This window comes from Scardinius erythrophthalmus (genome assembly GCF_964197995.2).
Source record: "Scardinius erythrophthalmus genome assembly, chromosome: 8".
NCBI lineage: Eukaryota > Metazoa > Chordata > Actinopteri > Cypriniformes > Leuciscidae > Scardinius > Scardinius erythrophthalmus.
This window is the reverse complement of record NC_138228.1, coordinates 5,108,225-5,136,192: the sequence shown is the minus strand read 5'-3', so window position 1 is coordinate 5,136,192 and position 27,968 is coordinate 5,108,225. Positions and strand designations below refer to the sequence as shown.

At 39.7% G+C, this 27,968-nt stretch overlaps 1 protein-coding gene across 1 annotated transcript; it reads left to right on the top strand.

Moving 5' to 3' along the window:
* Positions 1-82: 82 nt before the first annotated feature.
* map3k10 (mitogen-activated protein kinase kinase kinase 10) lies at positions 83-26,556 on the top strand (the record flags this gene model as incomplete). The annotated part of the gene is made up of 11 exons (XM_081372580.1): positions 83-959; positions 16,059-16,239; positions 16,313-16,461; positions 18,966-19,141; positions 20,452-20,698; positions 21,660-21,782; positions 22,634-22,769; positions 23,405-23,514; positions 23,648-23,874; positions 24,619-25,153; positions 26,159-26,556. 11 exons carry the CDS (start codon positions 83-85, stop codon positions 26,554-26,556), a joined length of 3,159 nt encoding a protein of 1,052 aa, XP_081228706.1.
* Positions 26,557-27,968: the final 1,412 nt, after the last annotated feature.

The window sequence follows — 27,968 nt, the reverse complement described above, 5'->3', positions numbered from 1 at the left end:
GCTCTGCATGGATATTGTGCGCAAGTTGACAGAGGGCCTCCTCCAGCTTTTGAGACCTCATCGCTGACCTGTGCACTCAGTGATGGACCCATATACAAGACTGAGTGGAGTAGGAGCTGGAGGTGGTGGCAGTGCTGCCCCACTACCTTGCACCAACACTGGAGGTTCCTGTGTTCCCCCTGTCCTCCCAGAAAATGCAAATTCAACACCCTGCCTGACACACAACAGCAGCAGCAGCCAGAACTCCTCTACTCGTCTTTCCTCAGTGGGATCCCCAGATTCCCATCTTGCCCATCATCATGAAGGCATTAACACTTACTGGACTGCTGTCTTTGATTATGAGGCCACAGCGGACGAGGAGCTGACCTTGCGACGCGGTGACCTATTGGAGGTGCTCTCCAAGGACTCCAAAGTGTCTGGAGATGAGGGCTGGTGGACTGGAAAGATCCAAGACAAGGTGGGCATATTCCCTAGTAATTATGTGACCCGACGGGACGCCAGCTATCCAGCATTGCCTCCGGGAGGTCTGGTCGGTGGGGAGTCGCCACTGGATATTGATTTCTCAGAGCTGTGCTTGGAGGAAGTGATCGGCGCTGGCGGATTTGGAAAGGTGTATAGGGGTGTGTGGCAAGATGAGGAAGTGGCTGTTAAAGCGGCTCGTCAGGACCCAGATGAGGACATCAGTGCCACGGCAGAGAACGTGAGGCAGGAAGCCAGACTCTTCTGGATGCTCCGACACCGCAACATCATCGCTCTCCGAGGTGTTTGCCTGCAAGAGCCAAATCTTTGCCTGGTTATGGAATATGCCCGTGGTGGAGCACTTAACCGGGCACTTGCTGGGAAAAAGGTGCCTCCTCGGGTACTGGTGAATTGGGCAGTGCAGATTGCGACTGGAATGGACTACTTGCACAACCAAACTTTTGTGCCAATCATCCATCGAGACCTCAAATCCAGTAACAGTGAGTCACGTTTCTTTATTGTTCACTCACTGTTAAATTAAATGTGCTAAATTGTACCTTGTCATTGGGTCAGTACTCCTAAAGGGGACAACTTTGCACCTTATTTACCCCTAAAAGGTCCACATTATTACCTTAGCATAGTATGTGCCCCTACGTTACTACTATTAACCTCACAAAGGTACAAGGATGTCCCTTTGAGTGGCAAGCAGTTGTACCCCTAAAGGTACACATTTTGCAAAAATAAAATTCTGAGTGTGTTCTGATGCACTCAACACCAACAATAAATCCACAATGGGAATTGTACGAAAATCATGGGTATGGCACTGGTGGAGTGAACAATAGGAATAGATGTTGTGTGTGGACTTCTTTTTTCCTATAGCCTCTTGTCGTTGCATTGCTTTCTCTTCTTAAGACGAACTGCTCTGCTCTGGAAAATACTGGGCTATTTTTGGTCCTTTGTGCTATTTGCAGCTAAGCGCAGTTGGAGTTGTTGTGGGCAGAAAGAAGAGAGTAGCTGAATGGATGAGTATGGATGCATTTTGGAAAATGAACGCTGCACACTAGATATACTAAGTGTTCGATTTCTGCAGTTTTTGCAGTAGCAGAGCTTGACAGACCCTCAAGAGAAGATTTAGTAAAGTCTGCTAATCCCTGTCAAATCCATGAAAACAGTCATCCCAGTGCTGCTCCCTCTCTCAGCAATGGGATGCTTGTTTACTGTGCCCCTGTAGACACAGGAGGGGTGAAAGCATTAGCTGTCAGAGTTTAGAGTTTCACGGCTTCTCATTATCCAGGGGCTCTGAGCTCAGGTATCCTCTTCAAACTGTAGGCGTACTTGGAGATTGGCACAGCTGCCGTGGCAACAGAGGCGGATTCCAAGCCCTCCAGCCTCTTCCCAGCTCCCCTCAATTGCACCCTAGACATCCCCCTCCCCCCATAGTACAGTCCCTGCTCAACAACACAGTACAGCGGGATTGTGTGTATGGTATAGTGTCCCCTTTAGTGCACCAATAATTGCATTCCTTTACTAGTGTTGGTGTTTGTCATAACATTAATCTCTGATTTAGTACCCCTCATAACTGGTGTGTAATTCAACTGGCTTTGTAAATACATCATGTTAGAACACCGATACGAGGAGTCAGGACAAAAGACAAAGACTTTTACATTTGCATACCAAAATTACTATAATAGCTGCCTCTTCCTCATGTTGCCTGGAGGGCTAATTTGAACATACTTGGTTCGCTGGTTGTCAGTACATCTGAATAACTAGAATAATCTGATTACTGTGACCTCCTTTAAAGTGATGTCACTCTGTGTGTGTGAGTTGATAGGCTGGAGTCATTGGTCAGTTCATGTCGTTAACTGAGCTCACTCTGGACTTAAGTTACCGTTGTTACAGAATGGCCCACACTCTGGGAAAACAAAAGAGAAATGGGGATCAATTGGATGGGTGACTCAGCTAAGAGTAACGCTAAACCCCCGATCACCTTCCCTTGACACACTCCTCAGGCAGGTCTTTCCTGGAACACAGGAATGGCTAATGGCCACTGTCTAGTGCAATCAAATAGTCGTGGCACACATTTTTCCACTCTTAATAAAGCCAATTAATATCCCTACTCTCAAGTTCAATATTATGTTAAAGGCTGTGGTAGACCGATATATTAGTCAGACATGTTAATAAGATTATATTTGACAATTTTGAGATTATCAGCATCAGCAGCCAGTAGCTGGTCATTCCACCTAGTGTCACTTTGTGTCAGCTAGGTCGTGGATTTTTTTGCATTTGGATTCTCAAATTATAGCAAATCTTATTTGTCATCATTAAAGGTTACTGAGCTGCTGCCTTGGCTTTTGGCTTGCTTAGTTGGGGACATTTAATATTCAGCAATATTATTGATCTGCGTTATTTAAGGTGGATGATGATGCAATTTTCTTCTAGAAACAAACTTTGTTGTATTATTTTCATGTTATCAATGTGAAGCTGCTTTGATGCAATCTGTATTGTAAAAAGCGCCATAAAAAATAAAGGTGACTTGACTTGACTAGTAAACCATGCCTCTTCAATGACAGGACACGTTTACATACTCAACCCTGAACGTAAAAGTGCAGTCCTGTATTTTTATGACCTTAACACATCCCTTAACAACAGTCTTATGTACATATGCACACTTAAAATGTATACAGACTACTAGGTTTGTGGTTGTTTTGGACTTCTAATTATCTGTTTTGAAATATTCATCTCAGTGAGGCTGGGCCCTTTTTCTACTCTGACTACAGTTCAGTTATTGGCCATGTGATGTCCATACCATCTTAGCAGGTGAATTGCTTGTAAAGGTGTAAATTAAGACTTGTCAAATAGTGTTTTACAAGCAGTTGTAGAGAAAATGAATCAGGGAGATGTGTCCGAGAATGGCTGAGAACACAGCAACATAGCAACAATGACCCCTTTATCGCACGCCCAAGACAGAGACGGCTCGACAATGACAGGAGTCACTCGCCTGGCTAGAGAAGGGGAGGGTGGATATGAGAAAATGAGCGTCTGGACCATGCACTAGAGTTCATATTGATAGAGGGGACGGGGAAAAGACTAAGGGATGATGTGTATGAATACGTGTGGTTATATGTTTGTATGTCCTGGAAAAGCCCCAGGGTCTGAACTCACACAAGGTCAGTGGTAGGTTATAAGCACCGGGGTCAGCGGGGTACAGGGTTCAGCAACTCGTTTGTCACAAATGACAGATGAATGGCTGTAGTTCTAATTTTCCTGTTGCTCAATTTGTAGAGCATTGCACAAGGTCATGGGTTCAATTCCTAGAGAACCCACATAAAAAATATACAATTTTAAGTCTCTTAATGTATAGCCTAAATGCACTTGCACATGGCATTACATCACAAACTATGTACTTACTGTATCTAACTGTGTCCAAAATGTGTTATATTGGTATTTTAGTTTGTTAAAAGCAATATTGGGGAAAGTTACTTTTAAAAGTAATGCATTACAACAATATTGCGTTATATTTAAAAAGAGTAACTGATTGCATTACTTAGTTACTTTTTAAGTTACTTTTTCTCACCTGTGCTGGGCTTGCTTGCTTGATTTTTTTAATTACAAAAAAAAGGTAAAGGTCCTTTCTCACCAAAAATGAAATGAATAATCCTCAGACTGAAGGGAATGCAAATTAACGCCTGTACATTAGAGGGCGCAGCTCAAACAAATCTTTCACTTTTTACTTTTTTCACTTTTTGCTACCTCTCTCACACAGACACATTGTTCAGAAAGTTAGCTTTTCAGGCTTCAAAAAACTTTTACAAAAGAGGCTTGACAGTTTCACAACACCACTCTCCTGCCTTTACGACAACACCCTGCATTCATGCGACACATAAATGTCACCCACAATTTTAGGAATTCCATTAATAAGTAATAGGATACATTCCTTTCCCACCTATTGGAATGAGTCAGACGGGATGGTGGTAAAAGTGGGGCCATGGACTTTTTGCATTGTTTGCACTCTGGTTAGTGACCATGAGTCATTTTTCCGGCCCTTTATGTGTTAAACGTTATACACCAATACCATTTTTAGAGGCCTTAAGGACAGATTTACTAACAGCTTGCTCCACTGCAAACCCTCTTTTGGTGTTAAAAAAACTACTGTCAGTACTAAAGACACACAGTGAAAAATAACGCTGAAAAGGCGCGGACACAATTATTTTTGCGGCTGACCTTATTGCATATGCGTTTGTAGAAGTTTCCCTTTCAGACGCAAAATTTGTGGGAGTATTTATATGAATCACGCAAGGTGATTTACTAAGGTTTGCGCTAGTCAATTCACAGGTATTTGTGGCATTATTTACCGCCCAAAAAAAGCATGTCTTAAACCAGACGCTAATTTGCGCTGGTCTTGGTAGATTGCGTTGGTCATTATGGAAATGATCCGAATGCGTCTGTGTTCTTTAATTTGTGTGTCATCAGTAGATCTCACACAGAACTTTCCACTCCCAATGGTGCTTTTATGGAATTGCACTCTCACGCTGATTTGCCCTTTTTAGTAAATCTGGCCCATAATTTGAGAAGCGAGACCTGAATTTATAGTAAAGCCATAATTTTCCTATGTGTCCTCACTCTCAAGTAATGTTGGCAAGTCTGTGGTAAATCATTTTTCTGTTTTATTGAAACGTCCAATGAAGCAATTCAGCCCAGTTAATTGAATTTCCCAGCATTACTTGAGAGACAGGACATTCTAGGAAAGTGTGCTTGATATATTCACTCCTCGTCTCTGTCTCTGCAAGCACTCACTTGCACTCTGCGCTCCATAGCAGCTCTATGCAGGCGTGAATATTGGTAATGAATTTATGTCATACACGTCGTTAATTGTGAAGTATGTCCAATCTGCTGTTCGGCTTCTGGTGTTTCTGTTTGCAACAAACATTACACGTACACTGCATGGAAGAAATCCATGACCTTCAATTATCCGTGTTACTTAAATGTGCATCACAATACAGAGGAAAAGATCTGACGCTACTTCCGTTAAATAGTGGCTTTAAACACTGTGATATAGAGAGAAGCTCTAAGGGGTGCCATGCATGATTATTGTTCACGGATAGTTTTGGGATTTGATTTTACGATTGATTTACTCTTTCATATAGGCTGTATCCAATAAAAGCAAGCTCCAGCGCTGACTGTGATGCTCTTTGGCTCATATTTAAAACATCTCTGTTTTGGTGGGAATTGGGGATCTGTAATACAGGTGTGTTTAGAGGCTGTGTGTATTGGCCTTCTTTTGTCTAGGCATGTGTGAGTGAGAGCGAGCAACTAGTGTAGGTCAGTGTCTTTCTTTGTTTAAACTTTGACACAGTTTAAATGCAAGCCAGATAGCAAATACACACAGTATCTGCCACAATAATCAATAAAGAGACAATAAAAAGTAGGCCTGGCGGTCCTGGTTAATGAACTGAAGAACGTAGGCCTCATATGACTGAGTAAAACTGTTCCAGTTAATATATAACCAGTCACATTTTTTGCAGGCATGAGAATTTCTTAGTTGTTTTCTATTTAAAGAGTTAGAGTCCAAGGTTTGGCTCAGAACTCACGTGATGCATAGCAAAGAAGACACACAAAGTGCTTATCCACACCCAAACTGAGCATACACTATAATGCATCACACACAGGCGTTTACTACGGACTGCAGCATCACACAGTCAGTTATCAAAGCAAGACCTACCCAGTGCCCACACAGATAATATACACACATTCACACATACAGAAGTGTCTAAAGGTGTAATGGCACAGTAAACACAGACAGTACCACACATCTATACCCACCAAGTGACAAAGCATAGAGCATGTCGTGGATATCGTGGGAAAGACACAGAGTGTATAGTGTTGTAGTCCACATACCCTTGCAATGCACACTGAACAATACATGCAAATGTAACAACACAGGCAGCCACTATACTGTAGCTCTGTACACTGAACGCACTGGCATGGCCGAGTGCCTCAGATCTTGGGCACAATGCCCATGGCTGGCCTGCTCTTCTACCATCTTACTGTGCCATAGAAGTCAGAGGATTATTGTTGGATCACTGAAAGCAAGGCAGACGGGAGCAGGGAGCAATGCATGTCAGTGCAATACAAGGGGGAGCAAGGCAGAGCCTCCCTAGACTAGAACAGGTTGTATTAGAGTGTCCTGTAAACAGATCATTACACAGCAGCCATGTTTCATTAACCAGGTCAGATGGTGTATTATCTCATAGAATGTTGGGTGAATTCATCTTAAATTGTAGCTTGGGTGAGTTAAAGGGGTACTTCACCACTGGCAAAATGGGCTTTTAATAAAACTTGGCTGCTTATGCAGTTGAAAGGTGGAAAAAAGTGAAATCGGTGAGACCTGACTGGAGAAAATGGTGGAATTGATTTAAATCGTAAATCGGATTTTTTTGGTTTAGGCCATATTGACCAGCCCTAGTTTAATACAATTTTTTAATTATTAAAGAACAGCCATTGAAGAAGAAGTGTGCCTGGCAAGTGTGACAACACAGATAAGAGGAGTAGCTCTGGCAGGCAGGTGTTTTGCTGACTGTCAGGTGCTGCTTGTGTCATGGAGTGTCTCTTTGCATGTGCCTCAGGTGACATTTACCTCAAAGAGGCCTGACAGCAGCACAGCTGACACAGAGAAAAGCTGGCTGTCCGCAGGTACATTTAACCCTGTGGGAGAGGGAGGCCATGACAACTACACAGCAACTGAAGAGAATGTCAGTAAAGTTTCAAAATATTTACTTGAAATAAACTATTGAAGATAAATTAAAGATGAATACTAGTGTGTGGAGAGGATTAAAGAGTGAAAAGGAATGACCCTGTTCTGGAGTTCTTTCGCTGTTCTCTCCTCCCTATTCAGGCAAATTTTCATGCAGTTCCTGGTTGGTGGTTTGCATTCCAAATGTCCCTAAAAGAGGCTCAATGTATGTCTAGAGAACAAGGCCTTCATCAGTACAGCACAGGTTATAATAACACTGTTATCTATTGACATTACCAGCAGTCTATTGACATTCGAACAGAGTCGGACAGAAATTTGACTCTAATCGAGAATGCGGAAACTCAAGGACTTTTAAAAAGCGCAGACAACAAAGCAGCAGCATCTAATGTCTGAAAGTCACCATGCAGAAGATCATATGGGTACAAAGCCATAATAATATCTCTCCTGGAGGGCAACGTTGTGCCGTGCTGGAACTGATTAAAGCTCAGTGAGCCGTTGGTGTCGCTTCTGCAGCCAACCAAAGGTATCGGTGACACGAGGCCTTCCAATGTAAAATCAAGCGCACGCACGCTCTAGGACTGAAACCCTTTGCACATTTAAATTACTAGTTTCTTGCTTTCTAATGTGTTTGTTAACACTTTATTAGGGATGGGAATCGTGAAGAAGTTCAATTCCTCTGAATGAAGAAAAGGTACTCTTTTTTTAAAGAAAAAGTACATACTTTTGAGTGTGTAGCAAAAGAGTAGACAAGCTTAGGGAAGTAAAGTCTTTCCGGAAAAAAACGAGCGGCTGGGGGCGGGCCGTGTGGGCGAAGTTTAGCTGTGCTAACGCGCTGAGCTAGAAACAACACACAGAGACATTTGTTCACCGTTCCAACGCACGACCGCGAACCTTTATCGTTGTGACTGCTCGATCCTTAAGCATTAGACGATCTGCAAATCCGGCGATCTGGGCTTTGTTTATAAAACAATCATCGTCGAAATGCAGGGAACAACAGTCTTACACAACTCCGTTTATGCTCAGGAAAACAAACTCCATCCACTGGTCCCTTAATGCTGTTTTTGTTGGTAATTTGTGCAGGTTTGACTTCCCCTGGCAACCAAAAACACACTTCTTTGGAGACATTTGGCTCTCTCGCTCTGCTCAGTGAATGTCTCTGTCTGGTGTACGGGCGCGCACGTGTCTTTCCGGGGGAAGTGCCCTTAAGAACCATATAAGGAAATTCCGCCCTCTCTTACGTCAGACAGAGCCATACTCGAAAAAAACTTTCCGAAACTTGTGACAAACCGGAAGGACAATTTTTGAAACAAAAATACTCCTTCAAACGTACAACTTAACTTTTGAAACTTTGACCATGTTTAGCATGGGAATCCAACTCTTTAACAGTGTAAAAAACTCAGTATGCATGAAACAGTAATTCACCCCCCCTTTAACAGACGCATTATCGCACATCTGCCATGTCTGTAGTTTTTAACACTTTTTTATTTGTGTAGCTCTGCACCAAATCCTCATCCAAAGCGCAATGGGTTGTGGGTAATATTATTGTGGGTAATATCGTCCAACGCAGTTGACGCAGAATAAGCAGTACAAAGTATACCAAGGAGAATCGTACACTTGCCACACATAAAACAAAGGCGATGACCAACAACCGACTGAGCTAAACAGGGAGTATAAATACACTAGGGCACAAACAAGGGAACTAAATGAGACACAGGTGAAACTAATCAGTGACTAAAGATACTAACAAGAAAATGAATAAGGCTAAACAGAGAGGAAACACAGGCACATGAACAAAAAGACAATGAAACCAAACAATCCTGACAATAACACGACACTGGTTGTGCTGTATGTTTTCGGTTCACACTAGAGATCGTTCTCCACCCTGACTGTATTTACGATCTCGATATTTTATGATTTGGCTTTGATCTGGGGCTTTTCCTGTCAGATCTTGTAGTCTTGTATTGTATTCTTGGCAAAATAACCACGTACAATATACTAAAGCTACTGTGAAAGTCCACTTTAAACATGGCTTTATGAAATGAATGGGATATCGGTCTCATTACACACTATAAAGCCCAGACAGACTGCCATATATAGCTCCTCTTCAGTCCTTCTTTCATATTTATATATTTCCACATCTCCCGCTCTCATTTTCTTTCTTTTGCTGCCTTTTTCTTATGCTGCTTGCTGTCTGAAATATCCACGTCACTCCCTGTGTTTAGCACTCCTACATATAAAGCACACAAAGCCACAGCACAAGAATACAAATACACACTTATGCAAACACACACACACACACAGATGATATGCCCCATTTCCTCTTGCCCTTGCTTCATTCCTTTATTCTCCTTTCACCCATTCCCATCATCATCCCTCTCTCTTTCTCTTTCCCCCTTTAGTTGAGTGTAAGAATGGATGCCTCGGCAGGCGACAGCTGGAATCTGATTCATACGGGAATGGAGAGAGGTAGGCAGGGTGAGAGAGAGAGAGAGAGAGAGAGACGGAGAGAATGAGGGAGAGAGAGGGGGATGAGAGGGATTGTCTGTAGGGCACAGTGATAAAGAGGAAATGCATGCAGTCTCCCAGAGACTGCTGAGGATAGGGAGGAAAAGGGGGCCACACTCAATGATTGGTCCAAACAAGCCCCACCCAGCTTAGTCATGCCTCCACTGATTGGTCCACAGCCATGCTTGCCACCAGCGCTCTTAGTCAATAACCTTTTCAGTGAAATTCTGCTTTGCTGGCTGTTTATGTCACTGTGATGAAATCAACTAGATAAGAATAATATCAGTCCATAAATATATATACAATCTAAAAAATGCTGGGTTATTTCAACCCAATTTTGGGTCAAATATGGACAAACCCAAACCTTGGGTTAAAAATTTAACCCAACTGCTGGATTTGTCCATATTTGACCCAAATTTGGGTTGAAACAACCCAGCATTTTTAGAGTGTACACTTAAAATATGTTTTCAGGAGACCTATTTTCAAAGCTGAATATAAATACCTTCTGTATTAGGGTAGGTAAAACAAAATTATGCATTTTAATTATATTTGATGCCTTGATATTTATGTATTTGCTGTGAAATGGAGTAGAATATCATAAAAGCCATTGTAGCCAAGCAGATTCAAATGCTTCTCACCAAGAACGATAATAGATAACGATAGATATAGTTTTAAAAATCATTCAACGAGTCGGTGTTTCCCGAAACAGCATCGCACAGTAGTGTGGTTGGAACGACAGCTCTCGACCTGTGGTTAGAAGCAGAGTTCATTTGCATGACGTGTGGACTTAATAAATCATTATCTTGAACAAAATAAGCAAGCTTACATTCAGTATCTGATATATTGCTCTCTCTATAGACGCGGGTCCAAAAATAGGAACCCCTAAGAAACACAAAGTGAAGGATTCGCACTGCTGTGTCAGCATGTGAGTCTGTAAAAAATGTCTCTCTCAGCAGTGTAATGTAGTGTACTTGGGCGGAAGCAGCAGGTAGACTGATGGGGAACAAGGGACCTCGTTCAGCCACAGTACCAGCTGTTCTTGCCTTCAGGGGACCGTTTCATTTCACGCTTCTGAACTATATATGGCACTGAGGGAAAATCTGTGCCTTAAGATTAGAAGATATGGAAGAGGGGGCGACTCTCCTATTGAGTGAGACACAGACCTTTTCAGGGAGACAAAGCGGACAGCAGAGAGTGGGTGAAAGAAAATGTTTCACAGACAGCTTGTCTCTTTCTTGAATTGTAAGCCTGACAAATTAGACAATGTTTAGGACTGTGACATGCCTGTGCCAGATATTATATTTTAAAATGAATATTTCCTGTCCTGGATGCTGATTGGTCAAAATTTTTACTAAACACAAGCTCAACCTCTTTATTGGTTAATAATAAATCAGTGACTGTTCAAATATTTTTATTAGCCTTTTGGCTTTAAACTGCTGGATGATGTGCCGTTCTCATGGATCGACAGAGAGACAAATGGTCTAGTCTCCAATCGGATCATGAAGGGTCAAGGGTCAAATTGCTTGTTGTATTGACAAACAGTTAAACAAGGGTCGCAGTGTGACAGATGTGTGTGCCATGACACCAAACACACTGCACTTTATCATCATCAGGCTTGCAGATGGAGACATATGTAAAGGAAATGCTAATTAGGTTGGATTTGATGTCAATTGGGGGCCAGATTGTACAATATTGGCCAATCAGAATCAATATATATATATATATATATATATATATATATATCTTGATTCTGATGGTTGATTCTTGAAATGCTGGGTATATGCACAGAATGCTAATGAAGTGTGAATATAAATGTAATGAATGGGAGTTATGGTTGATGTCCTGTGCATATGATGGTTGGCTAGAGATTGTTTGATGTTAGACTGTTGCGAGTGGTAAAACCTGTGTGACTGTCCTCTCATATATCATCCCAACACATAAACATACACTTACATGCATGCTGTGAATGGCCAGCAATAGCCCTTAGTGACGAGCCACAACAGAACTTAATTGGAACAAACATGCACGTATATGCAGTGTACACACACACATTTACCATTGACACACCCTCGCTTGTTCAACCTCAAACATGTTCAACCAATGTGTTTTGTGCCTCTTTGTTCACTCCCATGAACACCCTCTCTCTCTCTCTCTCTCTCTCTCCTCACATATATTCACACAATCCTATATATTCTTTCTCTGTGACAAGCACACACACACGTTCACCCCCTGATAACACTCCGGTGGCAGCCGTCCGTCCCTCAGCGTGTCATGGCCTGGAAGACAGCGACGTAACAATGACTTATTAACATTGTGAGCAGCCATCTCCTATTCTCCTAATCTCCCCTCAAACCAGAGTCAGAAACACACACACACACACACACACACACACACACACACACACACATGCACTCACACAAACGCATACATTTAGAGAGAGAGAGAGCTGGGTAAGATCTTAACAAAGTCATGCTTTACAAATTCACTAAGAAATATTACATTATTAACTAACATTAATCAACAATGAGCAATACATTTGCAGAATTTATTCATCTTTGTTAACGTTAGTATCATTGTTAGCTCAGCTCCATTCAATTTAAAATGTTAATATTGCATTAGTAAACACTAATTGAGTTTAATAGATGCTTAAGAAGTATTTTCATTGTTAGTTCTTGTTAGCTAATGTAAACTAATGATAGCAAACTGAACCTTATTTTAGTGTCTTGAGCAGATAAATGACTTAAGAAATACGATTCTCAAATCACTGAAAAAGAAACGTTATCCGTCTTAATTAGTACTTTTGTGTTCAAAACAAATATCTGAATTTTTTTTAGAAGAAAATAATTGACCTAAGAAGCAAAGCTGGCAAGAACTTGTTTTTGAATATGTGTATTTTTTTGTTGTTGTTCCTCTGACAGATATATTTATATATTTTTTTTGGCTTGTCACCTGACTCAATGCTTTGCCTCGGCAGCTGTCAAACTTCTAAGAAGATATTTTAAGCAGAAAGCATGTCCTTGTTTGAACACATGAAATGTGTGAAGTACACAATGTTTCAGACAAAAACAGAACATCTTTTGTGTTCATTTTGTGGTACTTTCATCTAATATTTCCGAATTTCATCCTTATATAATAATATAATATCAAAAAGTGAAAACAATTATTTCACAAGATTAAATAATTGTTTTCACTTTTTGATATTATATTATATATTATATTACAAAGGCCCCAATCCAAACCTCATGGCTGTGATCAGATGCTCTCTCATTTTTGTTGTATTGAGACAAAAGCATTTACATATTAATCTAAACGTCGCTCTCAGCAGCGCGGATGGTGCCAGTTACGGTTTAACTGGTGACCATGTTAATTATGACTTTATGCCAGAAGTGAACGATTGGCCGCAGATTCGTCAATTGCCAAAAACTTGCGCAATGTGTTCATTACGGTTAAACTCTCTTGCTATGTTGGTATCACGTATTTACCTGTAACAGCAGAGGGCCTTTAAAAAAAAAAAAAAAAAAAAATTTTTTTACATCAGTATTGTTTTTTTTTTTCTAAGGCACATTTTTAAAAGCTACTTAAATGTCCTAATTAAACTAAGGCCTAATCTTAACTTAATCTAAGCCCTGTCTGTGAAACCAGATAAAGTCATTTTTGTTACGGGATTCTCATCACATTTCAAGTTCAGAGATAACAACTATGCCATTTAGCTGTTTAAACTGAAAACAGCCACTTCCACAAATCTTGGATGTAAACACATAGATATCGATACAGTGTTTTTTGAGAATCAATACAGTATCGCCAAACATAATATCCTAATATTCACGCCAGTAAAGAGCATGTTTTTGGATGTGATACTCTGGTGGGAAAGAGAGAAAGGCTCCACCTGTTCAACCTGAGCTTGTGATGTGCTGGTCAAACAGAAACTCAGCTGTGTTCCCTTCCTGTCTCTCTCTGCTCCCGTTTGCATATGTGTGGTGATAATGGAGCAGCAGGCTGCACTCCACCCTTCCCCACCCCACTCAAACCAGTCCAGCTGACTATTGACACTTCAAACATTTCCATAGCCTGCCCGCACACGGAAACACAGTGAGGAGAGAAAGAGCAGGGCACCACAAACTAGCATCACTCTCTCATACACACTCACATATTTAAATATAAATGGATATATGTGACCCTGGATCACAAAACCAGTCATAAGTCGCACGGGTATATTTGTGGCAATAGCCAACAATACATTGTATCGGTCAAAATTATCGATTTTACTTTTATGCCAAAAATCATTAGGATATTAAGTAAAGATCACGTCCAATGAAGATATTTTAGAAATTTCCTACCGTAAATATATAAAACGTTTATTTTTGTGAGTAAATGCAGCACAATTGCGAACATAAATGGACTTTAAAGGCGATTTTCTCAATGTTTCGATTTTTTGCACCTTCAGATTCTAGATTTTCAAATAGTTGTATCTCGGCCAAATATTGTCCTATTCTAACAAACCATACATCAATGTAAAGCTTATTTATTCAGCTTCCGTGTGATGTAGAAATCTCAAGTTTAAAAAAATTTACCCATGTGACTGGTTTTGTGATCCAGAGTCACATTTATGGTCTATATATATTTTCAGGGCTTGACATTAACTTTTTTTTTTTTTTTTTTTTGCTCATCAGCCACTGTGGCTAGTGGATTTCCAAAGTTACTAGCCACTTAGCATTTTTACTGGCCACAATTTTGACATCGATACCATAGGGAAAAACCATAGGGAAAAAATATAGTCATTTTTAATATTATATATATATACATGTTTTATTTATTCCACTCCATCCGGTGTGACTCATGTTTGTAAATATGGAATAGACAGAAAGTCTAGTCAAACTCTTTCAAGTCTTTATGCCAACTGTATAATCATCATGTGGATGAATGTGGCGTGACAGTGGCTTTGACCAGTGTTTCCCATCTGCTTTTGTCTTATGTACCCATTGACTTATATAATTCTTGTTCTAATAAACTAAGCATGTGGGTCTTAGTAGTTTCAGTAAACAGGTCTGAATTCATGGAACAATGCCAGGATTGGTCTCTCTCCTCTAATGCCACTTCTGTGAAATATTGACATTGTGCTCTATATGCAATTTACTGGCGCCTGTCTGTTCTGTGTATGTGTGTGTAGTTTAAAGCTTGTCATGCGTCTCGATTGGGATGTAAAACTAAGCTTGCGTTGTGTTTAGATGAGTGTGCACTTTACCTTAGTTACGTGAAAGAGAGAGCTTGTGTGTGTGTTTAAGAGATCTTGTTTCTCTTCCCTGAACACATGCTACTGGCTGATAAATATTTGATATAGTATAGAGCTTCAACTCCCTCCAAAAGTCTAGAAGTCTTCATTTTGCTGAGTCTATTTGACCCAATTCAATTGATTACTTTCTTAATAATGTTCCTGGTCTTATTATGAACGATTCATATTACATTATTCCATTCCGGAATACATTGCATTTATTCAATATTTTCATTTTGTACACTACTGTTTAAATGTAGGGGGTCGGTATGATTTTTAATACTTTTCAGCTAGAATAATTTTAATTTTACAAAATATTTCCATTTCAAATAAATGCTCTTCTTTTGTACCCTAAATTTTTTTTAATATGGATTCCACAAAAATATGAAGCAGCACAACGGTTCAATATTGATAATAATAATGCAGCAAATCAGCATATTAGAATGATTTCTGAAGGATCATGTGATTTCACGTGATTTTTGTCACTTTTCATGGTCCAGTTAATACCGGATATATTCAAATCCCGCCCTATATTTTGTTCCCTCTGAACATAAGGTTTCTCTCAGAAATACATTACATGCTAAAGTTAAAATGGGTTTAATTACTAACTCTACAATAAGTAAATCCACTTGCCGTCACCAGCTAATTACTCTTTGGCAGCGATGCCATAGAAATATACAGAGCTACCGCAAAAACTGGTTCAAACACAAATTTCTAAAGATGGCTGCACGCTTGTTTCTCCGCCGCATAAGGACTAAAGAGATCTAACGTGATCTGTCGATGCATTTTTGTTTGGTTTTGTTTTCTTGAGGTGTCACTATGTACATCATTCTCATATGACTCAAATGTGTGTTACATATGTTTGCACTTCAGTTTTATCTTAATTGCAAATCAAGGGTGTTGTTTTCCATCCTTGTGTAAAGCGTCTGCTTTCCGAATGATCTGGTTTGACGAGCACCACTGGATATTACATGCAAAATTGTTATTGTTTCCACTATTCAGAAATATCAACGGTGAGCAAAAACTGGATCTTCAATCCACTTTGGCCTCATATGTCTCTGCTCTTCATTTCAGTTCTGATTCTGGAGCCCGTGGAGAGAGACGACCTGTGTGGAAAGACTCTGAAGATCACAGACTTCGGGCTTGCTCGGGAATGGCATCGCACCACAAAGATGAGCGCGGCGGGCACGTACGCCTGGATGGCTCCAGAGGTCATCAAGCTGTCACTGTTCTCAAAAAGCAGCGATGTGTGGAGGTGAGCTGCCGTCCTCCTGTGGACTGTGATTTACAGCCTAACTAGAGACTGAATATGGTCTTTTTCGTGTTAGTTTTGGAGTGCTACTCTGGGAGCTGCTGACTGGTGAGGTGCCGTACCGTGAAATTGACGCTTTGGCTGTGGCGTATGGAGTTGCCATGAACAAGCTGACCCTTCCCATCCCCTCCACCTGCCCCGAGGCCTTTGCACAGCTGCTGGGAGGTAAGAACAGTTTAGGTTGAACCCCATGAAACATGTACCTGTGAACATCAGGAGTTCTCAACTCTGGCCTTCATGGTCCACTTTCCTGAAGAGTTTTGCTCCAACCCTAATCAAACACACCTGAACAAGCTCATCAAGCTCTTCAGGATTACTTGTGCCTGCTACAGACTGTTAGCCTGGGAAAACCCAGACAAACTTCCAGCAAATTTAGATTTGCTCTGCAAGTAGTCTGGCAAAGAGCCCATTCAAGCCGATTTCTAATCCGTCCAAATCTAGGCACCAATCAGAAACGTTGAGGCGGGCTTTACACGATGACGATCGCTCGGATTGGTTTTAGGTCTATCCAATTGCGCCCAGAGGCATTTGAGCGACGTCCGTTGGTGAAGCGCACCAACTTTTAAATGCATTATTATATTAAAATTGCAAACACATGAGGACAGTCTCCATGAAAGACCCACTGGCAGATGAACGTGCTACTACATTTCTCTCCGAAACGGTAGGAAATTAAATTAGATTTAATAGAGGATTTTAACTGTGACACGATGATTGACAGGGCAGTTTACGTGACAGGATGCACGCGACAGATCCGTCCGATAAAGATGACGAAGTAGTATGTCCCAAAGCTTGCCTACTTTTTTGCTACACATTCAAAAGTAAATACCTTTTCTTCACAAAAAGAGTACATACTTTTATGGCGTAGTGTAACTTAGGCGAATTGGGACGCAGCATATGGCTTTACATGATGACGATCGCTCTGATTGGTTTTAGGTCTATCCAATTGCGCCCAGAGGCATTTGAGCGACGTCCGTTGGTGACGCCCCTTTGGAAATGAGTTATTAATTAAGCTCTGCCAGACCATAACTCAGTTACTACTGAGAATGGTCTGGTTTTAACCAGGCTAACAGACTGTATGATTTCAGAAATCCTATAAGATCATTACAAATCCCACTGTGCAACACGGATCTAATAAACTTGGGTACGACATGTATGTAGACTGTATGATGATGACACCTATTGAATCGTAGGCTACGACGCAATTTATTATAGAAGAATAAACCGTCATCAGCATGAGCTAGTGATGAACAAATAGAGCAAGAAGAATCACGTTGTCAATTGTGGTTTTTATGTGCGCTGAAAGAAAGATGAGGAAGTGGAAGAGGAGAATATGGATGCGATCGTGGCTAGAGAAAAGAGGCCAACTTGGCACGTCAATCTTGCAAATGGAGCTTGAGGAAAGTAGTTTTAAGTTTTCAAGTCGCGTTGATCAATACGCCGTTTCATGTTGCATTTTTATTGGCTAGTCAGTAGACGAGGTCGTAGCAGCAAACACACTTTGAGCTGATCATGCTAAATTTATGACATTGTCGGAAAATGATTGCAGGCTATCTTTGGTCACAAGATCGTGACACAGCCGTATTTGAAGCTCTCTCACTGTACGGCGTAGGAGCCACGACCTCAGAAATCGACCACAATTGGCCATCTTTTGTCTTGGAGAAGTCCAAAATCGTACAATGTGTACAAAACTAAGCCACACAAAGGCAAGCCTGCAAGGTTAGCCTAAAAAAGGAGACAAGGCCATTTTTTTGAATGGATGTCAATGGAGAAGAGGCCTCACTGCGCTGAATAAACCACTTTTGTGGGAAAACGGTTTATCATTTAATGAATTGACAGCCCATTGGCTAATCTTCAACATGTTTGCTCTAAAAAAATTCATTTTGGATTGATTGATTGTTTACACCGGGAAAAAAAATGCTGTTTCATAAGATAAGTCACGGGCAATTGCGCAACAGGTATGATTCAGTTTACGGGGCTTTCTCATTCATTTCTATGGTATCCGCAAACAGTGATTGACTATCGCACAACTCAGTGACGTCGAGGCTGTAATGTGATTGGTTATCAAGTCACGCGTGATCAAAGTTAGTTACGCTTTCTCCAATAGTAGAGCCCAGAGGTGTAAAGTCCCAAACATATAAAAACGTGTAAAAACATATCCCAGCTAGCAAAAAGTCATCTATTAGACGTTGAATAAACGTAAATCTTCAACGTCTAATTACGACTTTTCAACGTTTAAGATTCAACGTCGATCTTCAACATCTTCATGGAATATGTAAAACTCTTTAAATTTACTTGAGATAATGAACATGATTTGGTAGTTTGTTTTTCTCCGTTATTTTAACATGTATAACAGACTTATCCTGTCTTAGATGATCAGTTGAAAACACATAGTCAAACAGTCCGGCTGAAACTACTTAGTTGAAATCACGTCGAAAACCAGTCCAAGGCGGACCGACTTATTTTCAACCATATTTCAACGTTGAAAGACGGTAATTGTTTACTGGGATGGCAGGACTTTTACTTTCTGACCCTCATATGTGACCCATCTCTCCTAAAAAAGTTAAGGCATGTGCGTTTGATCAAGGTTGGAGCTAAACTCTGCAGAAAAGTGGCCCTCAAGGGAATCCTTGCTTTTTATCACATCCTCACTTTTCTCTCTCTCTCTGTAGAGTGTTGGTGTCCTAACCCACACGGGCGTCCTTGTTTTGGGAGTATCCTAAAGAGACTGCTGGACATTGAGCAATCAGCCATGTTCCAGATGCCCCTGGAGTCTTTCCATTCCCTGCAGGAAGACTGGAGGCTGGAGATCCAGCAGATGTTTGATGAACTACGAGCAAAGGAGAAGGTATGGACCATAAATAGATGTTTGTTTCACGTTCGGTACATCTCAGGGATTTAGTAGCTTACCAGTAGCTTGTGGTGGACTCCTGAAATATTTTTAGTGCAATAGTTTAATGCATGCTTCAGTTTATATTTACACTGTTTACGCAAGAAATATGGATCACCATCGACCAATACTATCATACCACATAATTAACCCATTTAACTATATAATTAATATTATTTGTTTAATAATATTAATTAACATACTAAATGTCACATCAAAGTATTGTCAAGTTTGTTTTTCACTTTTAAATAAAATATCTACAATAATGCTTTATTTTTTTACTGTCAGTTACCAAACAATACCATAATATTTATATTATAATTTATATTAATATACTATTTGTTAAAACCAGGTCACATCAAAGTTGTATCAAGTTTTTAAATTATTATTTTTAAAATGAATAAAAATAAGTACAAAATAATTAAAATAGTTATTTTAAAAAGTATAGTACCGTTCAAAAGTGTAAGGTCAATAAAATGTTTAAATGTTTTTGAAAGAAGTCTCTTATGTTCATCAAGGCATTTATTTGATCGAAAATACATATAAAAACTGTAATATTGTGGCATAATATTACAATTTAAAATAACTGTATAACTTAAAAATAACGTTCCTTCAGAAATAATTGAAATATGATTAAAAAATTAATAAAATGCTTAATTGGTGTTCAAGAAATATTTCTTATTATTATCAATGTTGAAAATATGATATGCTTAATATTTCATAATATGAAAATATTATGCTTAAAAAATAATATTTTTGAAACTGTGATACATGCACAAGATTAAAGTATAGAAGTATAGAAAGTTCAAAAGAATAGCATTTGTTATATAGACATCAACAATGTAAAAGTCTTTACTGTCACTTTTGATCAATTTTAATGCATCCTTGCTTAATAAAAGTATTCATTTGTTGATGTTTTTTGAAAGAACTCTCTTATGCTCACCAAGGCTACATGTATTTTTTGACCAAAAATACAGTAATACTGTGGGGGAAAAAAATCATATGGACCCAAACTTTTGAAAGGTAGTGTACATTTACAGGTAGATATTTGATCAATTTAGGATCTAATAAAGATACAGTAGAGATTTTGTGTGATTAAGAGACCCATGTATGTTTACACACAAGTATTCTGAACCAATATACAAAATTAGCCTAATGCGTGGAAAAATCGTATCATCTACGCCTTAAAGAAATTACACTAATGATATGATAAGCAATAACTTGTAGGCGTAGTGGATTAGTGGTGTAAATAACTGCCTGTTCATTAGGAGTTGCGATCCTGGGAGGAAGCTCTGGCACGGGCCGCTGAGGAGCAGAGGGAGCAAGAGGAGCATCTGAGGAGGCGCGAGCAGGAGTTAGCCGAGCGGGAGATCGACATTGTAGAGAGAGAGCTCAACATCATCATCCATCAGATGTATCAAGAGAAACCACATGTTAAAAAACGCAAAGGCCACTTCAAAAAGAGCAGACTGCTTAAACTCGGCAGGGACAGCAACTGCATCAGTCTGCCATCTGGTGGGTGGAATGGAATCTAACTGTATATATATTTATATATATAGTTATTTTTAATCAAATCATTGTTATTTTTCAGTAAAATTTGGTATATTTTTACCATACAATGCAAATCAAATCCGAATCAAATTTAAAAGGAACCCATAAAATAATTCACAGATTGTACATTTTAATGTCCTTAAAGGTGCAGTGAGCGATTTCTGAGAAACACTGTTGATATTTTAAATCAACCCAAACAAACACACCCCTCCCTTCATCGCTCCGCCCCCAAAATGCACGAACACGCAATGCAAGTGTGGATGTCTCTTTCTTTATCATAGCTGAAGCAAAGGAAAAAGGAAAAATTAACATACAATACACAAGAGTATATTCAAGCAGGAGTTAGTTGTTAGTCACCAGCGGCTCCAAACAAACAATGACACTCAAAACTGTAAAACATTACAACAACAGCATATCTTGGTTCTGTGAAACATAACTATAACTATAGCAGCATCCACACCAATTATTATTATTATATGAAAACACCAAAAACTCACCACACCTAAAAAAAAGTGCACAAGCCCCTATAATCCAAATTGGTGAAAAGTTGCAAAAAACTCCTGCACACTTTATAAAGGTAAAAAATACAGCAAAATGAGCAAAAAAATCGCATTTTATCTTGCATTTGCATTTTTATTGTCTTTTTTCATCTTTTTGCCTATTATAAGCACAAGCGTGCCGCTTGAAAATTCTTAAGCTCCTAAAAGCCATTCTGTTCATTGGCTGTCAATGTTTTTATCATTCATGAGCTGGAAAAAAAATCACTCTGAAAGTGTTTCCATCGATATTGTCATTATCATTGTAGCTGTGGTGTTCACTTTCCTATTCTCATTAGAGCGATTATTAGAACTTTATAATTACCGTTTTAGTCATTGTCCTTGGTGTGAACGTCAGTTGCGTCTCTGACAGCATGTGTCTGTTTTAGGTTTCGAGCATAAGATCACGGTGCAGGCGTCACCCAGCGTGGACAAGAGGAAAGGCCAGGGGAGTGAAAGCACCACTCCTCCAGCCAGCCCAGGGGTCATCCCTCGCCTCAGAGCGATACGCCGTGAGTCGAGACCAGAGGAATACACAACATTCTTTTGCTTTTATATAGTGGAATAAATAGGAACCAGAGTGCATTGCTGGTCAGCTTAGTACATATTGACGGATGCCTGCACTGCCTTGTGCCAAGAATCAATACCTAGACACTGTGAAGTGCATTGACACTGTCTTAGGTTACATACTTGTGTCTCTTATTAAAGGAACACGCCAACTTTTTGGGACTTTAACTTATCCACCGTATCCCCCAGAGTTAGATAAGTCCATACATACCCTTCTCATCTCAATGTGTGCCGTAACTCTGTCTGACGCACCCACTGCTAGCCTAGCTTAGCACAAAGACTGGAGTTAAACGGCTCCAGCTAGCATACTGCTCCCGATAAGAGACAAAATAACGCCAACATTTACTCCGCAGAATTAGCAGTGCTTCGCCTTCTGAGAATATAGTTCCCAGTATGTATACAGTTAGAAGATGGCTGTGTCTCATGTGACCTTGTTATTTGTACACGCTGTGACTGTACAAATCACTACATGTAAATAGGAAAATGTAGGCGTTATTTTGTCACTTATTAGGAGCAGTATGCTAGCTGGAGCCGTTTACCTCCAGTCTTTGTGCTAAGCTAGGCTAGCGGTGGGTGCGTCAGGCAGAGTTACGGCACGCACGGAGATGAGAAGGGTATGTATGGACTTATCTAACTCTGGGGGATACGCTGAATAAGCTAAAGTCCCAAAAAGTCAGCGTGTTCCTTTAAACCATACTTCATGTAGAGTTTTATAGCAATATTATGTAGTTTGCTAAAACAAACATAATATTGAATATTTTCTGAAATGTGTTCATCACTTGTATGTATGGTCTAGTGACACCCAGTGATGGGAGGAAGACGTGGGGCCGGACGGCAGTGTGTAAGAAAGAGGACCTAGGGACCAAGAAGAAGGGCCGAACATGGGGACCGAGCTCCACACATCAGCGCGAGAGAGTCGGGGGGGAGGACAGGTACACCAAAAGAATATTAAAGGATATTAAATATTTTCCCGCCAGCGTTTTTGAAAAAAGTTGCCAGCCAGCGCCAGCATTTTTTTGATCATTGTCACAAAAGTTTCATGGTTTCTCCTAGAATATTTAATTCTAGCTTCATGCATTCTTTTATCAACACTTGAATGTGGGTAAATTTAATAAAAAGGCAACATTTTGAGCAAAAGGCTGAGAAAATCACGTTTTTGTCAAAGACTACATCCAGATCTGATTCAAAACGATGATTAAAAGATAGATGGAGTAGATCGAGTCCATCATCATCCTGTACCTCGTCCTGACATTTCATTCAGTAACATTTGGCAGTTTTGATTTATTTGCCCTTTAATGTTGATGATCACGTTATTTTACATACGCTATCGTTTGTTTCTGCTTCTTTTTTGCTTGTGTTTTGATCAGGAGATTTTGTACTCTTTCAGAAGATGTGTAATAGCGCCCCCTACCGTATAACAATGGAAACACAGAAAGCAGGAAAATTCTGTCATTGACGGGGAAACACTTAACATTGTCATGCTAAACTCTTTCAAGAATTGTCATGATAGGAATTACCATAAATACCATTTTACAGCATAAGTTGCTTAATAGTATTTTTCTTTTAGGTTAAAATCACTTGGTGAGGGCAAGGTGTGGTCCTCCAGTGCCCCAAATCTGGGGAAGTCCCCAAAACATGCTCCTATAACAGCTGGATTCTCAAGTCTAAATGAAATGGGTGAGTCGGAATCACGTTCTTCTTATAGACGCTCAGATTTGAAGACCCAACACTACAACGAACAAATTAATAACTGTAATTTTATGGCCTGTTTCACCTTATTATTACTTCATCACCTGTGTCTTGTGTGTAGAGGAGCACTGTGAGCTGGATGACAGTTCTCCAGGACGTCTGGCTCCTGATCTGGGCAGTAACGGAGCGCTGGAGGAGGTGGGCTCGGGATTGGGAATAGGCTCACAGGACTCAACACTTCGACGCTGCAGTCCGAGGAAGAAGAGCGACCTTCTGCTGCTGGGCTGCGCCTCCATACTGGCGGCTGTGGGACTCGGTGCTGACGTCTGCCAGCTGGGACGACAACAGGTACACACTGTTAGAGAGTGAGAATGTGGGAAAGAAAGAAAGAAAGTAATGAAAGAAAAGAGGTTATTTAGGAGGACAGATTATAGCTGGACATTTTTTTTGTCGATTTTAAATTTTTATGTCATAAACAAGATTACAAATACTTTAATTAATGATGATTATACATTTAATTGTACTATTTATGCAAATTAATGATTGTAATTTAATATGTAAATAGATATGTTATTATTTATTTTAATTTACAAAAAATAATTATATATTTGTGTATATTATATAAACTATATTTATATATACTATGTTATATATATGTATGTGTATGCATATATATATGTGTGTGTGTGTGTGCATATATATATATACACACATATATATATATATATACACACATATATTATTTAAACGCAAACTTTTATGTTATATGCGATTAATCATGATTAATCAATTTGACAGCACTAATATATATAATATATACACACACACACACATTTCATTGCAAAATTAGCATTGCATTGCATAAAGTGCAACAAATACTTCTATAATGTGTAAATATTTTACAAGTATTATTTAATATTGTTTTATTTTTCTTTACTGTAATGACAATGCATTTTTTATATTGCATAGATACTTACAGATATTAATAGATGTTTATAATTGACATATGCAATTCCTTAATCCCTTGGCATAATCAGTTTATTTTTACCGTATGTTGAGCTCATGTGACATTATTCATCGATTGGTGCACAGATGAGTCAAGATGAGCAGGACCCGCGAGAGGAGCAGAAGAAGAAGAAGGAGGGCCTGTTCCAGCGCACGGGTCGATTCAGACGCAGCACTTCTCCACCCAGCCGAACCCTGTCCCTCTCCCTGTCCCACAACCGGCATCACGACTCCACCCTGCCCAGCACGGACCCGTCTCCCTCCGTGACCCTCCTCTCCCTCTCCTCCCTCTCCGACTGCAACTCCACCAAGTCCCTGTTACCGTCTGATCCTGAAGACTTTACCCCGACCCCCTGCAGTGCTCATCCGGGGGTGTCTCCTGCGCCCTCATTAAACCCCCTGCTGGACCTGAAGGCTGAGAGCTTCAAACGAGAGCCCAACCAGTCCCTCACGCCCACACACGTCTCTGCAGCGATGGCGTTAAACCGCGGGCACCGGCGCACACCCTCGGACGGGGCCATTCGTCCTCGAGCACAGACGGTCGTGGGACATCGACGCACCCCTTCTGACGGGAGCATGCCCTTCCCCCCCACAACAGCCCCCATCATCACTTCATTTAAAGGTACAGTGTTTTGGTCACTTCAATGGAGACAGTTTACATAAGATTTTAAATGCTATTCGTTATTGTGTGAATCTTTTGGCTCACATCGCAAAATTACGTTTTATAATGTATAACTATATATAATACTTCCATGATGTGTAAATATTTACAAAAATTAATGTTGTTTTTTTGTGTGCAGTTGTTCTTTAGTGAATGTGACCACAACATCAAGACAATATTTTCAAACCACTAAGATTTGTTTGAAACTTTTTTTGTAATTCCCATTAATCTTAAGTGTTCTTCATTAATATCAATACGATTCTCATACATAATATCTTCTTAAAATATTTACAATGTTTTATTTGTTTCATATTAACAGTGATTATATACAATTTTGCAATGGTCATAAAATAGATTTCATAAACCTATATATATATATATATATATATATATATACTGTATATATTAATTATACAGAACTAAAATAACTTGTATTAACGTTTTTGTAATCAATAGTGATTCTCCTTGGATTCTCCTGAATGTTATTAATTATTTTATCGCTGTATATTACAGGGCATATAATATTAAATACAGTGTATGTGTGTGTGTGTGTGTGTGTGTGTGTGTTTGTGTTATAAATTACAGTAATGAGAATGATATTTTTTTTGTGATGGTTAAATAATAATTAGCATAAAGACAATATTTAGAAACCACTAAATATTTAGAAACCACTTTTTTGTAATTCCCATTATTCTCGAAAGTGATTCTAATTACTGTAACAGTTTTTCCTTTTACGGCAGTATTACAGTATATGTATACAATTTTTTATTCATTTTATAATTTTTTTTTTTTGCTTTATGGTACTTTATTTACTTGAGGGGGAAATAATTATCACAATGCAAAAAAAAATTAATGGTCCTAAAAATAAGCATCATTAAATAAGATTTCGTGATAAAATATGAGATGAGATTTTTTTTTTAATATCTTGAATGTCATTTACAGAGTCGTTCATATGTTCTCCTTCAGGTTCTCGTGAAACTCTTGACATTCCACGCCTCCCCGACCCGTCCACGGTCTACCCGACGGTCCATCGGCGCAAACCCCCTCCTCCAATTCCCGTGCCAGAGCTGGACAGCCATACGGGAACGCTGGAGCGTCCCAAAACCCTGGAGTTCGCTCCCCGCCCTCGACCCACCCCAGCTCGGGCACGTCCGGACCCGTGGAAGCTCTCGTCCCGCTCACAGACGCTCAGCTCATCTCCAGGTAGCAGCTGTGAGAGTCCGCTGGGCTCGGGCGACAGCGGAGTGAGCGCCGTCCGTCAAAGCCTTCTGGACATGGACATGGAGGGCCAGAGCCAGGACAGCACCGTTCCCCTGTGCGGAAAACACCCGAAAGCCACTCTATGCGCTCAGAATTTCTCATAGAAGCCCTACCGCATGTGCCGATGCCCCCTAAACCAGCACTCGCAAGAGTTTCCCCACAGTTTGCCCTGTGATCCCATAAGACCACAGTCTCTGGCAGCTCTAATGGAAAAGCTGTGGTAGACACATGCCTTCTGGATGGGTTAAGCGATTCCTGAGCTTGATTGGTTTTCCGTGACTCGTTGTGTCCGAGTTTAACGGGCCTCGTAACAGCCGAGGTCAGTTGGTTAAGTGACGGCCTCTAGTGAGGAGCTTTAGCACAAACGGAGCAGGAGAGGGCAGTCGGACTACTCCTTGTGTGACCTTCCTTGTCTTGTTCATATCTCTGGCCTCTTCCTCATCATGGTCTCTGTGGACACAACCTGCTTTTCGGCCTGAAAATGACAAGTTCCCTCCAGTGTGTTCAGTGTAAAGTTCAGTGATGCTTTCTGTAATTATAATCAGGAGAATCGTGGATGCAATTAATTGCAATGACACAGGGAGCTCTTTTTCCAGATGCATTAATTGTAATATACTGATATAAAAATAAGAATGTTATATTTTTTCTCAAACTCTGACTCTCTGCACGACCTAATCACATGTGAGAGCAGTCTAAATGTGAAATTAAACATGAGCAGACGCTTTCTCTCCATGTGTGGGGGTAATTGGCACTTTTCATGAATACGGTAAAAAAAAAAATATTTTTAAGCATTACAGGGATAAAACCCATGTTTTGTTGAACCAATCATGAAGAGCAGGTCGTATTAGAAAACATCAAATGTTTGTATTCCACTTAAAATGGCCTCAGAAGCCTTGAACTTTTTGAGATATCCAACAAATATAATGATGCAGATTCTGTTAAATTGTTTATTAATACATTTTAATGAGCAAAAAAAGTTTACATTGCATGATTTTCCTCCCAATACAAAATATTTAACGTTTCATAAAATGAAGTCAAAGAATATAATATAAAATAATCTTATTCCATGTTTTCAATGTTGTGACCAGCTCAATTTTAAACAGTTACCAGACATATTTTTTTTTATCTAAAAAGTCTCTAATTTATGGGAAATAAATAGGTTATTTGATAACTACAACTCAACATAGCTCCTACTGACAGCTTAATTTATCATAAATTTGCAACCGTTTCTAGCAACCCTTTTTCCTTTTTATGTGATACATTTTATCTATTTATTTTGTATGTTTATTGCAAGAAAATAACTAAATCAAATGAACCAGGGTTTTAAACTGTATTTATTGATCCCAAACAATTCTACACTAGAGTTCAAAAGTTTGGCATTAAGATTTTTAATGTTTTTTAAAGAAGTCTCTTCTGCTCACCAAGGCTGCATTTTTTTAATCCAAAAATAATATGAAGTATGAACTACTTTTACAGTAAAAAAAAAAAAAAGTTTTAAATTTGAAAAAAGGTCATT